Source organism: Cetorhinus maximus, chromosome 18 (assembly GCF_964194155.1).
Source record: "Cetorhinus maximus chromosome 18, sCetMax3.hap1.1, whole genome shotgun sequence".
Taxonomy (NCBI): domain Eukaryota; kingdom Metazoa; phylum Chordata; class Chondrichthyes; order Lamniformes; family Cetorhinidae; genus Cetorhinus; species Cetorhinus maximus.
The window spans coordinates 8,164,300-8,180,877 of NC_135896.1; the positions used below are offsets into that span (position 1 = coordinate 8,164,300).

At 42.2% G+C, this 16,578-nt stretch overlaps 1 protein-coding gene across 2 annotated transcripts in view; it reads left to right on the forward strand.

Moving 5' to 3' along the window:
• Positions 1 to 253: 253 nt before the first annotated feature.
• gtf2a1 (general transcription factor IIA, 1) overlaps positions 254 to 16,578 on the forward strand; it is a 55,319-nt gene continuing 38,994 nt past the window's right edge. The window contains exon 1 of one of the 2 annotated variants that reach the window (XM_078562061.1): positions 254 to 567. In XM_078562061.1, the coding sequence (XP_078418187.1) occupies positions 538 to 567 (30 nt within the window). In that variant the 5' untranslated portion in view covers positions 254 to 537. The remainder of the gene's footprint in view (positions 568 to 16,578) is intronic. The other variant, XM_078562062.1, reaches the window with a different exon arrangement.

Consider the following 16,578-nt stretch of genomic DNA (forward strand, 5'->3'; position numbering starts at 1 on the left):
AAAAAAGCGCTGGGACAACTCAGCAGGGCTTGGCAGCAATTCTGCAGCGAGGGGGAGGAAAAACAACAGTCCGGATACGACTCCTCTTCTTAGCTTTCATTGCACCCCGGGGGCGGACGCCAGGCGAAGACTGTGGAAAGACTACAACTCCCTGCATGCCTCTGGAGAGCGGGCGGAGAGGCCCGGATGTCTCTTCCCCCCCTCCTCCTCTCCTCCTCCTCCCGCCTTATTCTCGCGACACCGGTCTGCTGCTGCTGCTGGTGGTGGTGGAGGGGGGAGGGGAGAGAGCGCTGACGCAACGCCTCATTTGCGCGACCCTCCCTATAGCGGCAATTGAAGCTCCATTCGGCAGTATATAAGCGCTCGCTGGAAGAGGACGGACGGCTTTCCCAAGCCCGCTCCAGGCAGCACCGCCAAAAATATATGTATAGCATCTTTATTTTTGTTTAAATTATAAGGAAAAAAAAAACCTTTTTCTTGACAAAAAAAAACCCCACCTCATCTGGATATTTCATTTAAATTCTCCTCCGTATCCACATGGCGAGTTCGGCCAACTCAAACCCGGTGGTAAGATTTTTTTTTGTGTGTTGAGTGTGGTTGTTTTTTTTCTATCCTCCGAAATAAAAGAGACTTTAAGATGGGAACCATTTTATATTTTTAAAATATATATTTTTTAAAAAAACAACAAAAAAAGAAATAAAACCTGATGGTATTTCTTCTCCCTCCCTCCCCCCTCCTCATCCCCCTTCCTCCAAAATGGAGCATTTTTTTTTAAAAAAAGGAACATTTTTTTAAAAAAAAAAATTTATAAATGTGAAAAGTCGTTTTGTTTTTCCAGTCAGGGGAAAGGAAAAGAAAAATCAGCAAAACAAAAAAAAACTTCAGAAGGACGTGGTTGGAATTTGAAGGAGAAAAAAAATAATTCTTGTCTTTTTTTTTTGTTTTTTGAAAAAAAAGACAAGATCTGAGTCCCTTCCCCAAGCAGTTTATTTTTTAACTGGAGCAAAGCAAGCAACAACAACAAAAAATAATGAAAACTGCAGGGGATTTCTTATTTTGCAAGAGCTGTGGCTGGAGTTTTACTTTTTCTTTAATGGCTGGTGAAAAAAAACACATTTCCACCCCCCCTCCTCCCCAATCTCCTCTTCAATGTTTGCCTAAGAGTAGAAAATACATTTAACTTGTGGTGCTTTCTAAAGTGGCTTGGGAAAGAAAGGTGGTGGTGGGGGGGGAGGAGAAAGTGGGGGAAATAATTCAGGTGTTTGGTTGAAGATTAAAAAAAGATGATTTAAGCAAAATAAATGCTGTGTTTGTGAAGGTATCTGAATAAAAAAAAGTGAAATTCATGAGGTGCTTTAATCTGAAAATTTAAGTTCAGGAGATATATATATGTGTGTGTGGAGGGAATCAAGTTTGAAGCCAAGACAATCCTGAAGTTTCTTTTGAGATTTCATCATGTTCCAACTCCCCTCAGATTTCAAGTTGTTTAAAATTTTATCCTTGAAGATAAATGTATGAAGATTTTTAAAAAAAAAACTCCAACTAGAAAATAGAATAAATCCAAACACCAACACACTCCTGCTGATCCCCTAGAGGAACACTGAGAGATGGAGGCTGCTGCACTGTGCTGCTGAACCATTTTGTTTTCTGGCTGGTTTTTATTTCGTGTTGCTGGTCTGGTTGAAGGAGAGGAGTGGGAGAGTCTTTTCTCTCTCCCCTTTCTCAGGGCCCCAAGCCTTTGATGATTTTGCTCTGTCCTCTCTCTCCTTTCACGACCAGTCTGCAATTTGGCCTCTGCAGTGCCTAGTTTGTGTTCCATAAGCTTAAAAATGTTTTGTGCTGGGGGTGGGGTAGTTAGTGAGTGGCCTTCTTCCTTCCTTCCTTCCTTCCCTCTTCTCTTTCCTCTCTCTCCCTCTCCTAGCCAGCATCCTCTATTATAATCTCGGTTGTCTGGTGGGGATGTGCTTGCCAGCCCTACGTCACAATGAGAGGCTTTATATAAGAGGCTAGCCTGGCGAGGGCCATGCAGGCAAGCAGGGGGAGAGGGAGGCTCGACAACAGCTACAAGGCCCAAGGATAAACAGCCTACTTAAATATCTTCCCTCTTGCCTGTTTGGGCCCTTACGACTCCTGCCTTTATTACTTTCACTCTGATTTTTTTTTTGCCAAATCTTATTTCTTTCCCCTTTCCCACCCCCTGGCGTTCTCACATTTCTCTCTCTTTCTCTCTCTTTCCCCCCCCCCCCTTTAAAGGGTGTGAGCTTTACTTGAGCTGTGCACTCCCGCAGGGTTGGCTACACTCTAGTGTTCAGTGTGTGAAAATGCATTCAAAGCTGCAAACAGCCCTTTTTCCAGACTAGTGTCTTTTTTTTTCACAGACGTAAATCAACCAAGACACGCTAAATATATAAATGAATCTTTATTTCTTTATAATAAAACAAAGTACTACTGATGTTGGAAATCTGAAGCAAAAGCTGAAAATGCTGTGTGTTTTCCAGCACTTGTTTTTCTAATTCCATTGGACTATTGGTGATTGTTTTGAAGCAGTGATCCTTTCGCTAATAAAGTAGTTGTATACTTGAACTGGTGGGAGTGAGGGGTAAATTTTCAGAGCTTATGTGGGTAAGGGGAGGATGGTGGGACTAATTTGATAGTGTTTTTTCAAAGAACTGGTACAAGCATAATGGGCCAAATGGTTGTTCCCTGTTTTATATGATTTACATGGTAAGTTATGAAATTCCACTATTAGTGAATATCCAGTGCTCTGTCTTGCTGGTGAGAGCCAGTATCTTAATGTAAATGTCGATGTAGCATTGACAAAAATAATTGTCACGTTTATTGTCATTTTCATTAACACTGGCTTGGGTTCAGTGGTTAAACTTTTAATGTCTTCCTTATGCTGCTTTAAATTCTTGGCATTTTCAGAAGAATTAAACTTTTATTTTGTAATTTAAAAAAAAAATCTAAAAATACCAGGGCAACATTTATGAAGAGAGGAATAAGATAATTTCCAATTATAATTCTCTTTGTCAGAACTGAAAGGAGCAGGAACACAAGTAGATCATTTAGTCCCTTGGCCTGTTCTGCCATTTAATTAGATCATGAGGGGTTTGTATTTCATCTTCGCTTGCCTGCCTTTGCTCCATGTCCCTTGACACCCTTGCCTAACAAAAATCTATTGATCTCATTTTAAAAATTTAAATTGGTTCAGAATTTGCAACCTTCTGGGTGGGGGGGGGAGGCAGCTCAAGATTTCCAGTACCGTTTGTGTGGCAAATAGTCATAGAGTTATACAGCACATAAACAGGACCATCGTGTCCGTGCCGGCTATCAAGCACCTATCCTAATCCCATTTTCCAACACTTGTCCTGTAGCCCTGTATGCTATGGGTTTTCAGTTGCTCATCTAAATCCTCGAATGTTGTGAGGTGTGCTTCCTGATTTCACGATTGACTGGCCTAGCTCTCATTTTAAGATTATACTCTTATGTTATGGACTTCCCCATCAAATGAAATGGCTTCTCTGTATCCACCTACTAAATTCCTATTTATTTTAAATACCTTGATTAGCTCAAACCATCTATGCTTGAGGGGATGTAAGTCGAGGTTGTGCAGCTTGTCCTTGTAATTTAACCTGCTAAATCCTGAAGTAGTGTTCCTTCCAAAGCAAAATCTTTGAGATTCTGCCTAAAATTGAGTATGCCACTCCAGACGACAGGATCTGACTAAGTTCTGTGCAACAGAAGCATCACTTCCTCACTTTTGAATTCCATTAGATAATGGCCAACATTTTGTTGGCATTTTTGCACTTTGTTACCTCTAGACTCGACTATTACAATGCATTCCTGGCTGGTGTCTTACATTCTAATCTAGGTAAACTCATGCCATCCAAAACTCAGCTGCCCGTGTCCTAACTTGCAGCAAGTCCTGCTCACCCCTGTGCTCGCTGACCTACATTGGCTCCCAGTCAAGCAACGTGTTGACTTTATAATTGTCATCTTTGTTTTCAAATCCCACCATGGCTTTGCCCATCCCTAGCTCTGTAATCTCCTCCAGTCTCATAACCTTCTGAGATATCTATGCTCCTCTAATTCTGGCATCTTGTCCATTCCCAATTATAGTAACTCCTCCATTGGTGGCCGTACCTTTAGTTGCCTAGGCCCAAGCTCTGGAATTTCCTCCCTACACCTCTCTGCCTCTCTTCCTTTCTTCAGAACTAAAAAAAAATAGAGAAGAGGTGAAATATAAGCTGGTTTAAGGGGGGGTGGGTGGGACAGGTAGAGCTGGATAGAGGACTAGTGATAGGTGGAGATTGCCAAAAGATGTCCTAGACAAAAGGGAAAAGAGGTGTTGACGGTGGTGATATTAGCTAAGAAATGTGCTAATGGGGACATTAAGGGTGGAAAGCAGGACGAGCAAGGGACAGATAGCCCTAGTGGGGGTGGGGTGGGGTGGGGTGGGGGGGAATCGAAATAGGCTAAAAGGAAGAGTTAAAAAGTAGAGATAAAACAATGGATGGAAATACATTTAAAAATAATGGAAATAGGTGGGAAAGGAAAAATAAAGATAAATTATTTGAAAAGGGGGGATCAGAAAGGGGGTGAGAAAGGAGGAGAGGGTTCATGATCTAAAGTTGTTGAACTCAATATTCAACCCAGAAGGCTGTAAAGTGTCTAGTCGGAAGATGAGGTGGTGTTCCTCCAGTTTGCGTTGAGCTTCACTGGAACATTGCAGCAGGCCAAGGACGGACGTGTGGGCATGAGAGCAGGGTGGTGTGTTGAAATGGCAAGCGACAGGGAGGTCTGGGTCATGCTTGTGGATAGACCGAAGGTGTTCCGCAATGCAGTCACCCAGTCTGCATTTGGTCTCTCCAATGTAGAGGAAACCACATTGGGAGCAACTAATGCAGTAGAGTAAATTGAGGGGAGTGCAAGTGAAATGCTGCTTCACTTGAAAGGAGTGTTTGGGCCCTTGGACGGTGAGGAGGAGGGAAGTAAAGGGGCAACGCAGGAAGGTTACGTGGGAGGGGGTTGAGGTGTAGGGAGTGATGGAGGAGTGGACCAAAGTGTCCCGGAGGGAACAATTCCTGCGAAATGCAGCCGGGGTGGTGAAGGGACGATGTGTTTGGTGGTGGCATCATGCTGGAGTTGGCGGAAATGGTGGAGGATGATCCTTTGAACGCGGAGGCTGGTGGGGTGATAAGTGAAGACAAGGGGGTTCTGGGAGGGAGAGGAAGGTTTGAGGGCGGATGCGTGGGGGATGGGCCAGACACGGTTGAGGGCCCTGTCAACCACCGTGGGTGGAAAACCTTGGTTAAGGAAGAAGGAAGACATGTCAGAGGAACTGTTTTGGAAAGTGGCATCATCAGAACAGATGCGACGGAGGCGAAGGAACTGAGAGAATGGGATGGAGTCCTTACAGGAAGCGGGGTGTGAGGAGCTGTAGTCGAGGTAGCTGTGGGAGTCAGTAGGCTTGTAATGAATATTGGTGGACAGTCTGTCACCAGAAATTGAGACTGAGTGGTCAAGGAAAGGAAGGGAAGTGTCAGTGATGGACCACGTGAAAATGATGGAGGGGTGGAAATTGGAAACAAAATTAATAAATTTTTCCAGATCCAAATGAGAGCAAGAAGCGGCACCGAAGCAATCATCAATGTACCGGAGAAAGCGTTGTGGGATGGGGCCTGAGTAGGACTGGAACAAGGAATGTTCCACATACCCCATAAAGAGACAGGCATAACTGGGGCCCATGTGGGTACCCATAGCCAAAATATCCCTGGGAAACAATGCTTACCACTCAAAGAACCCTTTATTCCTACCCTGTCCTCTACCTCCCTAAGCAATAGTCAACCCTATCAGAGGAAAAAAATAGAGATAGACTTATAATTTTTGCTAAGAATCACATGGAGCTTTATGAAATGTCTTCAGGGAGCCCTTGTCAATGATATTCATAGATACTCAACTACTTTCTTAGTGATTCCATCAGAAAAATCAACTAGATTAGATATTTCCACATTGCATCTTGCACATCAAACCAGTCACTTTGAGTCTCCTATCATGTCAATCGAGGATTGCACTCAATGAGGGTAATGCACAACGAATATGTTTCCACCATGTGCTATTGCACTGCTTAGGAATATTTGTCAAATTAGAGGATTGCAAGTGCAATAGTGCCAATTCTCCTATTGAGAATACATTTTTCACTTTTTATATATTAAAGAATGTGCAAGGTTATGAGGGTAAGGCAGGGGAGTGGGACATGCAGAACGGTCTTTCAGAGAGCCAGTGCAGGCTTGATGGGCCGAATGGCCTCCTGCACTGTAACGATACTATGATAAAAATATTTATTTCTGCATGTCGTGCTGGATAATTGTATTCTGCCATCCTGTTTGAAATAGGTTTTCCTCTGGCTGAGTTCTTGCTCCTTGAAGAGGAAAACAGTGATTGTAAACCTGTTCCTTTATTTAGCACTGGAGTGAAGAGGGAGGTGGTTGTGGAGGAAGAGGCAGGATATCATTGATCTGTTTAATAGATTTAACCTGTTTCCTCCATGTTTTCTGTGGTCTAACAATTTCTTTATGCTCTTTTTTAATTGCTCTGGCGTTAGCAACAGAAGCCATCTCGTGTTCTGTGTTAACTGCCTTCAATGTAGAAAGGAATACTATAAGATAAAGCTCCACAGTAAAACCACCTTTATCCTCAAGGATTTCGGTGGGAGAATATGTATAAGCAGTGCTTCCTGGAACATTGCTTTCAAACTTACTTGTTACACAGCCCTGTGCTGTTGCTTGACTAGCTAGTGCTTTTCTGTGACATACTTGTTTAACCTTGTTTTTAACCTGAGTCGTCATTCTCACGTGACTTGTGGTCCTCCTAGCTGCCAGTTGCACCTCCCAGCTGTGAGTTCAACAGCTCGATTCATATGGGGGAAAAGCTGATTTTACTAAGCTGGGATGTGATTTGGTAAACGTGGACTGGAGCCAGCTACTAGAAGTGAGGCATTCAAGGAGGAGCTGAAAGGGTTCAGATTAAAAATGTTCCCATAAAGTAAAAGGGCTGGACTCTCAAATCTAGACCTGCCTGGATGTCAAAAGCTTGCAGGGTAGGAAAGGGCAAAATAACCTTGGGCCAGATGCTAAAAGTTCAATATTACAGAAAGCCTTTAGGAGTTTAGGAAGTGCAGGAATTAAATCATAAAGGAAATTAGGAAAGCAAAGGGAGGGCATGAAAAATTACTGCCAAATAATCAAGGAAAACCCAAATTTATATTTTATAAATACATGAAGAGCAAGATGATAACTAAGAAGAGTAGGGCCAGTTAAAGACCAAAAAAAAAACGTGTGTGTAGAGGCAGAAGACATCGGCATGGTTCTCAGGATTAATGCTTTGTGTCTGTTTTCACAATAGAGAATGATGAAGAAGGCATGATAGTTAAGGAGGGGGATGTCTGAAATATTCGATGGAAAAAGCATGGCGAAGAAGGAAACATTAAGGTGTTTAGCATCCTTAAAAGTGGGTAAATGACCAGGCCTGTATGAAATTATCCCACGCTGCTAATGGGAGAAATAACAGAGCCTCCAACCAGCATTTTTCAATCCTTTTATTTATTTATTTTTTCATGAGATGTAAGCATCACTGGCAAGGCCAGCATTTGTTGCCCATCCCTATTTACCCTTGAACTGAGTGGCTTGCCACACCATTTCAGAGGGCAGTTAAGAGTCAACCACATTGCTGTGGGCCTAGGGTCACACATTGGCCGAACCAGGTAAGCACGGCTGATTTCCTTCCCTAGAGGGCATTAGTGAGCGCTACAGGCATGGTGTTGGAGGACTGCCACATTGTACCATTGTTGAAAAAGGGAGGAAGGGACAGACCGAGTAATTGCAGGCCAGTCAGCATAATCTGTGGTACGAAAATTATTAGAAAAATTTCTGAGAACATAAATAGTCATTTTAGGGAGAGATGGATTAATCAAGGACAGTCAGCGTGGATTTGTTAAGGCTATGTCTGACTAACTTAATTTTTTTTGAGGAGGTAATAAGGAGGTCAATGAGGATAGCGCATTGAATGTAGTCAATATGGATTTTAGCAATGTCCTACCGGGCAGACCAGTCAGAAAACTAAAAGCTTGTGGGATCTAAGGGAAGATGGCAAGTTGGGTCTAAAATCAGCTCAGTGGCAGGAAGCAAAGGGTTGTGATCTGTTAATTGCATACTAATTGTGACATTAAATGGGAATTCACTTGTGCCCATAAAAATAGACGCTGGCTTAAACTGGTTAGGAAGTGCTTGCTTGTAATCTGTAACTATCTGAACAAATTAAAGTGTATAAAGAGTGGCTCCAGTAATATCCCTCGCCAACTGACTTTCTAGACTATAATGTAGTTGATGGGTGTTTTTGTATCTGGAAGGCTGTTTCCAGTGGGGTTCCAGAGGGGCTCAATACTGGGTTCCTTGCTGTTTCTGGTATATATCAATGATTTGGACTTAAATTAAGTTTGTGGATGATATGAACATTAGCCGTATGGTTAATAGTGAGAATGAAAACTTTAGACTACAAGAAGATATCAATGGACTAGTCAGGTGGGCAAAAAATGGCAGGTGGAATTAAAGCCGGAGAAGTGTGAGATAATGCATTTGGGGAAGGAACACAAGGCAAGGGAATAAACAAGGATAGGGCTCTGAGAAGTCTAGAGGAACAGAGGGACCTTTGACTGTATGTGAACACATCCCTGAAGGTAGCAGGGCTGAGATGGTGGTCAAGAGAGCATATGGAATATTTTCCTTTGTTGGCTGAGGTCTACAGTGTAAGAGCAGGGCAGTTATGCTAAAACTGTATAAACTAATAGTTCGACTGCAGTACTGTGTACAGTTCTGATCGCATTACAGGAAGGATGTGACCCACAACAGGCCATGGTAGAATATTTTTTCGGGATCATTAGTCCAGGACTCTGGTTTCCTAGTCCAGTAACATATGCTATCGTTCTGCATGAATCTGTCAGTCTAATCAATCATTGACCCAGTTGTCATTGTCACACTTGAGGTAGATTTAACCCTGGACCACTTAGGGACTTAGGTTGTTAGTGTTGTAATGTAGGGATATGCAGCAGCCAATTTACACAGTAAGCTCCCACAAATAGTAATTGATAATGACCAGATTATCCATTTTTGTGATGTTAATTGAGGGATATATGTTGGCCAGGACACCAGGGAAAACGCCCCTGCTCTTCTTCAAAATAGTGCCATGGGATCTTTTACGTCCACCTGAGAAGGCAGGTGAGGTCTCGGGTTTAATGTTTCATCTGGTCTTTTGTATAAATATATTTTCAGCAATATCTAATCTTTCCATTAAAAATGTGCTGATATGTGAAAGGAAATTTGCATATTATGCCATTGAGAAAATCTGATTTGTAGAAGTTTTAACTCATATTCATTGTTCACTGTAAGTAGTTACAGAATGGCGTTTTGTCTTGGGCTGCAGAGTAAGCAAAAGTAATACATCAAAATGATTGCGTCATCTGAAGTGGTCCAATCAGTAAATGGAAACTGGTGTTAAAATTGCCCAAATATTCCTGGAGCACTATTTGTATTCCTGAAGTTGATGTAAAATTTTGGGAATAGATTATTACTTCGGCTGTTAGCCATTCTTGTAATTAGAAATGTTGCAAGTTGATTGTCAAATTCCTGTGACAAGACTGGAGAGTTTTACTCGAATATCTGTTTTCTCTTTGTGTCTCGATGCAAATAAATGTGTCCACCGTTTAAAATTTACACAAAATGAAAATTTTCATTTTTTTTCTTTAAAAAAAAACTTGTTGATTACGTAAGAAGTCAAAATCAAGTGTAATATTCAAATAAGGGTTAGCGGACAGGTGGATGATTGGAATGAGGCAATGATTAGGAGGAAGGAGAGAGTGGGTGATGAGGAGCAGATAAGGCATGATGGGGGACAGGAGAGGAGGGAGATGGGCAGTGGAATGAAATGGGGATGAGAAGAGGGATGGGGAAATAAATTGAGCTCTTCTCCTGGGGATGTTCTCTTTCGTTCCATCAGGCACAGGCCTTTACTTCAGCCTGGGAGGGGAGTGGGGAAGACCTTTCCTCCTCTGCCAGACAGGGGAAAAGGATCATCTCTTTCCTTGTCCAGGCTCCGATTTCCTTCACTATTGGACTGCGTGGTGAATTGTTCTTTGAATTTTCTTGCAGGCTGATGGTGGTGGTTCATGGTGGGATGGTGTCTTCAGTATGGCTTTGTTGAATTTTAATTTGTGAGGGGTAAGCAAAGACATGCCTTGAGCAACACAGAGTGGGATTTCACTTTTGGTGGGATGTAAAGGGCTCCCAGGCCTTCCATATATTAGGGATGGGAAATAAATGCTGTCCTAACCAGCGATGTCCACATCCTGTAAAATGAATTAAAAAATATATAGTAAAGCAGGATTTTTATTGAAGATGGGAGTAGTCAATGGGGCAGTGTTGCTGTTTAAATGCTTAGTCACAGGGTGGTAACTGTAAGTGAAAAGATCAGGGCTGCATTTCAGCCCTGGAGGTGGGAAGGGACATTAGGGTCCCTGGGAGGACAGATGATTACTATGGGGTAATTGGTGCATTTGGAGAGGAAGTGGGGTAGCGGTGGAATGCCCAGAGCCTCCTTTTCTGTCTTGGTGTTGGCGGAAGATGGGTAAATGGGCTTAAAGTGGAAAGATTGGCTAATATTGCATTGTGTATTTCACTTGTGGAGTAGGGAAGGCAAATAGTGATGCCATACACTGCCTGAACTCATCAAGCATGGAATACTGGCATAAAAACAAAAAACTACTGCGGATGCTGGAAATCCAAAACAAAAACAGAATTACCTGGAAAAACTCAGCAGGTCTGGCAGCATCGGCGGAGAAGAAAAGAGTTGACGTTTCGAGTCCTCATGACCCTTCCGCAGAACTTAAGGGTCATGAGGACTCGAAACGTCAACTCTTTTCTTCTCCGCCGATGCTGCCAGACCTGCTGAGTTTTTCCAGGTAATTCTGTTTTTGTTATGGAATACTGGCACTCCAGCAGCTGCTTCTCTTCTGGAAGGATTAGGCAGTGCCTCAGGATACACATGATGGAAAGATTATTACCTTGTATAAGAATAAGGGCAATAGCAGCGATTGCAACAATATTGAAACATCTCTCTGCTGAGCATCGTTGGAAAAGTAGTCGCTCTTGTCAGTTTGCAGAACCTGGATGAACACATCTGTCCCAAACCCCAATGTGCTTTCAGAACCAGAAAATCCACAATCAACATGATCTTCTCAGCCTGACAGCTGCAAGGGAATGGCTGTGAACTAAGGAGATCATTAACCTCATCAAAGTCTTCGATCATTTGAGCAGAGGTTCATTTAAGCTGCTGGAAAATTTGGCTGCCCACCAAAGCTGCTCGGTGTGATCTCCTCCAAGCTGTGACTACGTAATTCAAGTAGCTTTTGTATTTTATCTATGATATGTAATCAAGAAATTAGGGAAACAAGCTTGTAGTTTAGAAATAACTGGGTTAGCTAGAAATCAGCTATGAGAAGTCAGTAAGGATACTTCCTTCTCAAAGAGAGGGCTGTAAGAATGGCACCTTTAAGAATTAGCAGGGATAGTATTGTGATCGCCTGACTGAGGTTGTTTTTTTTCTCTTTTTCTTTGGGGACCGAAGTTCTTAGCAGCCAGGCACAGAGGTAATAGCCAAGGAGGATTGTGCTCTTGGGAGTCTTGTGTCAAGGTCTCCTGTTACAGGCCTCCATGTTGACGTTCCTGAGCTGACAAGCTGTGGTCTGGTACCCTCTTATCAGGGCACGTGTCTGGCAGGCATAAGCAAATGGCATCCAGCGTGAGATGAACTGAAAAATGACCTTGAAGCAAACTGCTGGATGGAACAGGTGAATCCTTGGGTACCTGCCCTCTGGTCATTGGCCAGATGGGATCGAACAAGTGATTGCCCTAGGATAAACTACCAATCCCTAGAAATAAAGCATATAAATGGGTGCTCTGAAGGGAAGCCAGCAGCCTTCTTCCAGTGGATGAAGACCTTGGAAGAGCGAGGAAGACTGGGGGGGGGGGGGGGGGGGGGTTGTTGGGGGTGGGAGGGGGCAGGGAAGAGCTTCTCAACACTTGGCTGGACAGCAAAAGGCTGTCGCTACCAGCTACAGCAATCAACACTACCTCTGTGCCACTCCTTCATTTCTCCTCCAGGCTTGGTAAACTGTTCACCTGTCACAGGTCATATGTTTTTCCTATCTGTTTGGTTTATGCATTGTTTTTAAACTGTCGCTTCTTAATAAGCTACTTGCAAATCACTTGTGTTCTTTACCTTTTTGCTAATCTGTGACTCCCAAACTTAAATCAGTCCTACAAGCATGCACTCATTACTAAACCGCACTCATTACTAAACCAATGATGTCTGCGCTGGCTCGGCCACGTTCATTGGGTGAATGGCTGTGGTCTAACCAAAGACAGTCTGTCGATGAACTGGCCATTGGGTCGCAACCTGCTGGATGTCCATACCTCTGCTACAAGGGCACCTGTAAGCAAGATATGAAAGTGTTGGACATTGACACAGACAACTGGGACAGAGCCACTGATAGCTGGGATCTCTTAGAGGCTGACTGTTCAGTGGGGTATTGGAAGAGGCAAAGAGAAACGCAAAGCTCAGCTGGCCGAGAAGAGGGCCAAGAGAAAACAGAGGCCAGGGAATTCTGAACCACCTCAGCCCACTCTGAATCTTTGGAATTCTCTACCACAGATGGTGTGGATGCTCCATTGTTGACCTATATTTAAGGCTGGGATAGACAGATTCCTGGTCGCTTACGGAATCGAGGGATATGGGAGTGCAAGGGCAGGTCCTAGATCAGCTATGATTGTATTGAACAGCAGAGCAGGCTCGATGGGCTGTATAGTCTACTTCTGCTCCTGTTTCTTATGGCCTTGTGTATCTGCAACATGTGCACCAGAGATTGCCATGCCTGTGGGACTCTTGATCCACAACAGATGATGTGCTTAGAATTAACCACCAAGCCTAAACCATTGCCTCGTGAGATGGAGCGCTTCCAGAGAATTCTATTTCACTGGTGGAATACAGAAGGAAATAACTGGTTGAGTATTAGCATCCCTGGAAAGTTGTAAGAGTCAGCTGGTGAGTGATTGATTGCCTTGGTGAAGGTCGTTGAGTTAGTGAGATGGATCTCGTTCTATGCAAAAACATCCTCTTCTGTGGCTGTTATGGAGCAGGCTTGAGCTTGACATACGCATGGCTTTGGCAATGGGAGCATGGATTCGCTGACTTAAACGAAGCTTGAATAGAACTCCGCTTAAATGCCTAAATACTGTCTGTCTCTCTCTCTACCCAGAAAAGTGTGTTCCTGTGTTTTGGAAAGGGCAGAAATAACTGGGTGAAGCAGTAAAGATAAACTGTGGAAGTTGTTTAAAAGATTCCTTGGTGAAATAATAGGGACAGTGTTACCCAATTAAAACCTGTCATGTATCATTAGCAGTCCCACTGTGCGTTCTTGCAATACCACCTTAGAGTGCCAACTACCGATGCATTATTATTGGATCGTCGAGGCCATTTACTGTTGCTACAACTTGATTTAATTTTTAAGTAATCAATACCGTAAGTTTAGAACAGAGAAATTAAAGTTCCATTTCAATTTGTGCCTTATGCTTTATGATGATGCATCCAAGTTCCCTCCACAATCAAAAAAATCACAAACAAACCCTAATTAATTTCCACTTGAATCATACTACTGGAAATAAATTTTCGAGGTAGTCTTTAATGAATTATCTTCAATATCTGTTATTTTTCAACTCAATGTGGGTGATGTCAGTGCAAACAAAGATCTGTGCATTCTCAAAGATGCCATGTAAGTATTATAACTAGAGATGGTGGAAGAGAAAGAAATGCAAATGTTGAAAATCTCATTAAAATGGAAAATGCTGGCAAAAGGTTTCTTCAAAACTCAATGTCTGAAAATTACTGTTTTTGGCTTGGACTCTCAAACCTGAGACTGTTGTGTTTTCAGCATTTTCTGTTTATATTTTATAATGTCCAGTCCTTCTGTTGAGAGAGAAGTAGTAATTTAATGTCTTATCTATGCTCTAATTACAAACTGCGGTAGACTGGTGCATAGAGTACACGTCTGCAGTAGTTTCACTTAATTTGAAACCATTTTATGTTTGAATTAAGTCAAAGATTTAAGGTTTTGTTTACAAATTTAATGGTAAAATTCACATGGCTATCACAGGTGAATGTAGATGTGAGAGGAACTTTAACTTGTCGAACTATGCTTTCGTAAAACTTGTGGCCATCACAGTGTCAAAATATTTCCTTTGTGATTTTACTCCGATATCCCACCTGTAAAATCATTTGGGTATCAATTCTAGTTATATGCTGAGCTGCTGGAACCTAGCTCTACTTTGCCAGATTTTAGTGTTTTCATTCCTATGTCTTGTGTCTGTGCCTTTTATTTCTTTGGTTTACTCATCATGTCTCCTATTGCCTCATTATTACTTCTATCCATGACCTATCTTTCACTTGAGCACTTTACAGGTCATTCTATTTTTCTAGTGTCTTGTTACATTTACCCTTTTCCAATTTAAAAATTAAATTTATCATTACCTTCTACCAATTTTGACTATTCATCTACTGACTGATTTACATCTTACAACCAGGTCAGCTTAACTTGTCATTCATTTCACTTTTGTGCACACATTGGCAAACCAGAGGATGAGAGTTCAAACCCTGATTGATGTTCTGATGTCATTCAGGAAATTATGTGCCAGTTTCTGTTTCTAGTCCCACACTATATGATTGACTCTTAGTGACCTCAGGATAATTGACAATGGGGGAAAAAAAATACCTCTCTTGCAGTGTTACTCACAACCCAAGAACAAAAAAACAACCTGAGGATATTAGCTATATCCCTTCTAGTTGTGTTTAGGAAAGTGGTTCAAATTTCTTTTTCCTTGAAGTGAGAAGAAATCTATGCTGAATAAATGTGGCAAAGTGTATCCTTGTAGCAATGCATCTGTATGCCAGTGCTGCCATGGTTCCAGTCCTATGTGCTGCATCACTGGCATTGTGTGATGTCTGAAATGTCTAAAGGCTTTTTTCTTTGATGTGTAGCAGAGCTCCATTCTTGCTCCACATCTCTTAATTATATACTGCTTGCCAACATCATCTGGAAACATGACATAGTCTTCCAAACATGATGACAGCCCTCAGTTGTACCTGTTCCTCTTCATCAACCCCAAGATTCCAAGTTCAACATTAAGACACGATAAAGCTGCAAGTTCAGCTAAATGTGGTCAAAACTCAAGCCATCCTCTTTCGTTTTTGAAAATATCTCTGTACCACTGATCCCAATGCCATCGATCTCTGCCAGTGAGCATGGCGGAACCCAGAAGACCATAACTTTAGCACACTGATTTCTGGGACCAGGGGATTATCCTACGAGTAGGGATTGAGTAGACTAGGCCCATGTTCCCTAGGGTTTAGAAGTCAAATTCTTAAGGCGGATTGACAGGGTAGATGCTGAGGATGTTTCCCCTGACTGGGGAGTCTAGAACTAGGGTCTCAGTCTCAAAATAAGGGGTCAGCAATTTAGGTCTGAGATGAGAAATTTCTTCATTCAAAGGGTTGTAAATCTTTGGCATTCTGTACCCAAGAGGGTGGTGGATACTCAGTTGAGTATATTCAAGTCAGATCAACAGATTTTTGGATACAAGAGAATTAAGGGGTATGGGGGATAGTGTGGGAAAGTATAGATGAGGTAGAAGATGGACCTTGATCTTATTGAATGGTGGGGCAGGCATGACAGGCTGAATGGCCTTCTCCTGCTCCTATTTACGTTCTTATGTACTACTTGAATCCAGATAAAGAGCTATTATTTTCATGGTACCTCCAAATAAATAATTATTTACGTAGTACCTCTAAATAAAGAACTATTGTTTACTTATACATTTTACAACCTCAATGTTCCGAAGCATTTTACATGTTATTTAGGCACAGTAAGAACCTATAATTGTATAAAACCCTAGTTAGACTGAATCTGGTTTATTGCATTCAGATTGGGGAACTGCTCCTCAGGATGGTTATATTGGAGGACAGGTTGCATAGACAAGGCTTGTAATCCTTTAAATATAGAAGATTAAGTGGTGATTTAAATAAGGTGTTTAAGATTATGAATGTATTGGATGGGTTAGATGGAAACACTTCCCTCTGGTGAAGGAGTTTAGAACAAGCAAACAACCTTTAACATTTGAGCTAGACTGTTGGGGTGCTATCAGGAAACACTTCTCAAAAAGAGTAGTGGAAATCTGGAACACTCTTTCCCCCAAAAACTGCTGAGACTGAGGGGGTCAATGGAAAATGTCAAACCTTAGGTTGGTAGATTTTTCTTAAAGGTTTTAAGGGATATGGAATCAATGGAGGTAATTGGAGTTAAATACAGATTAGGAATTATCCGTTTGAATGGTGAAACGGGCATGAGGGGCTGAGCTCCTGTACCTAGGTTACTCAGACCAGCAAACAGTAATGTGATAAATAACCAGTTAATATGTT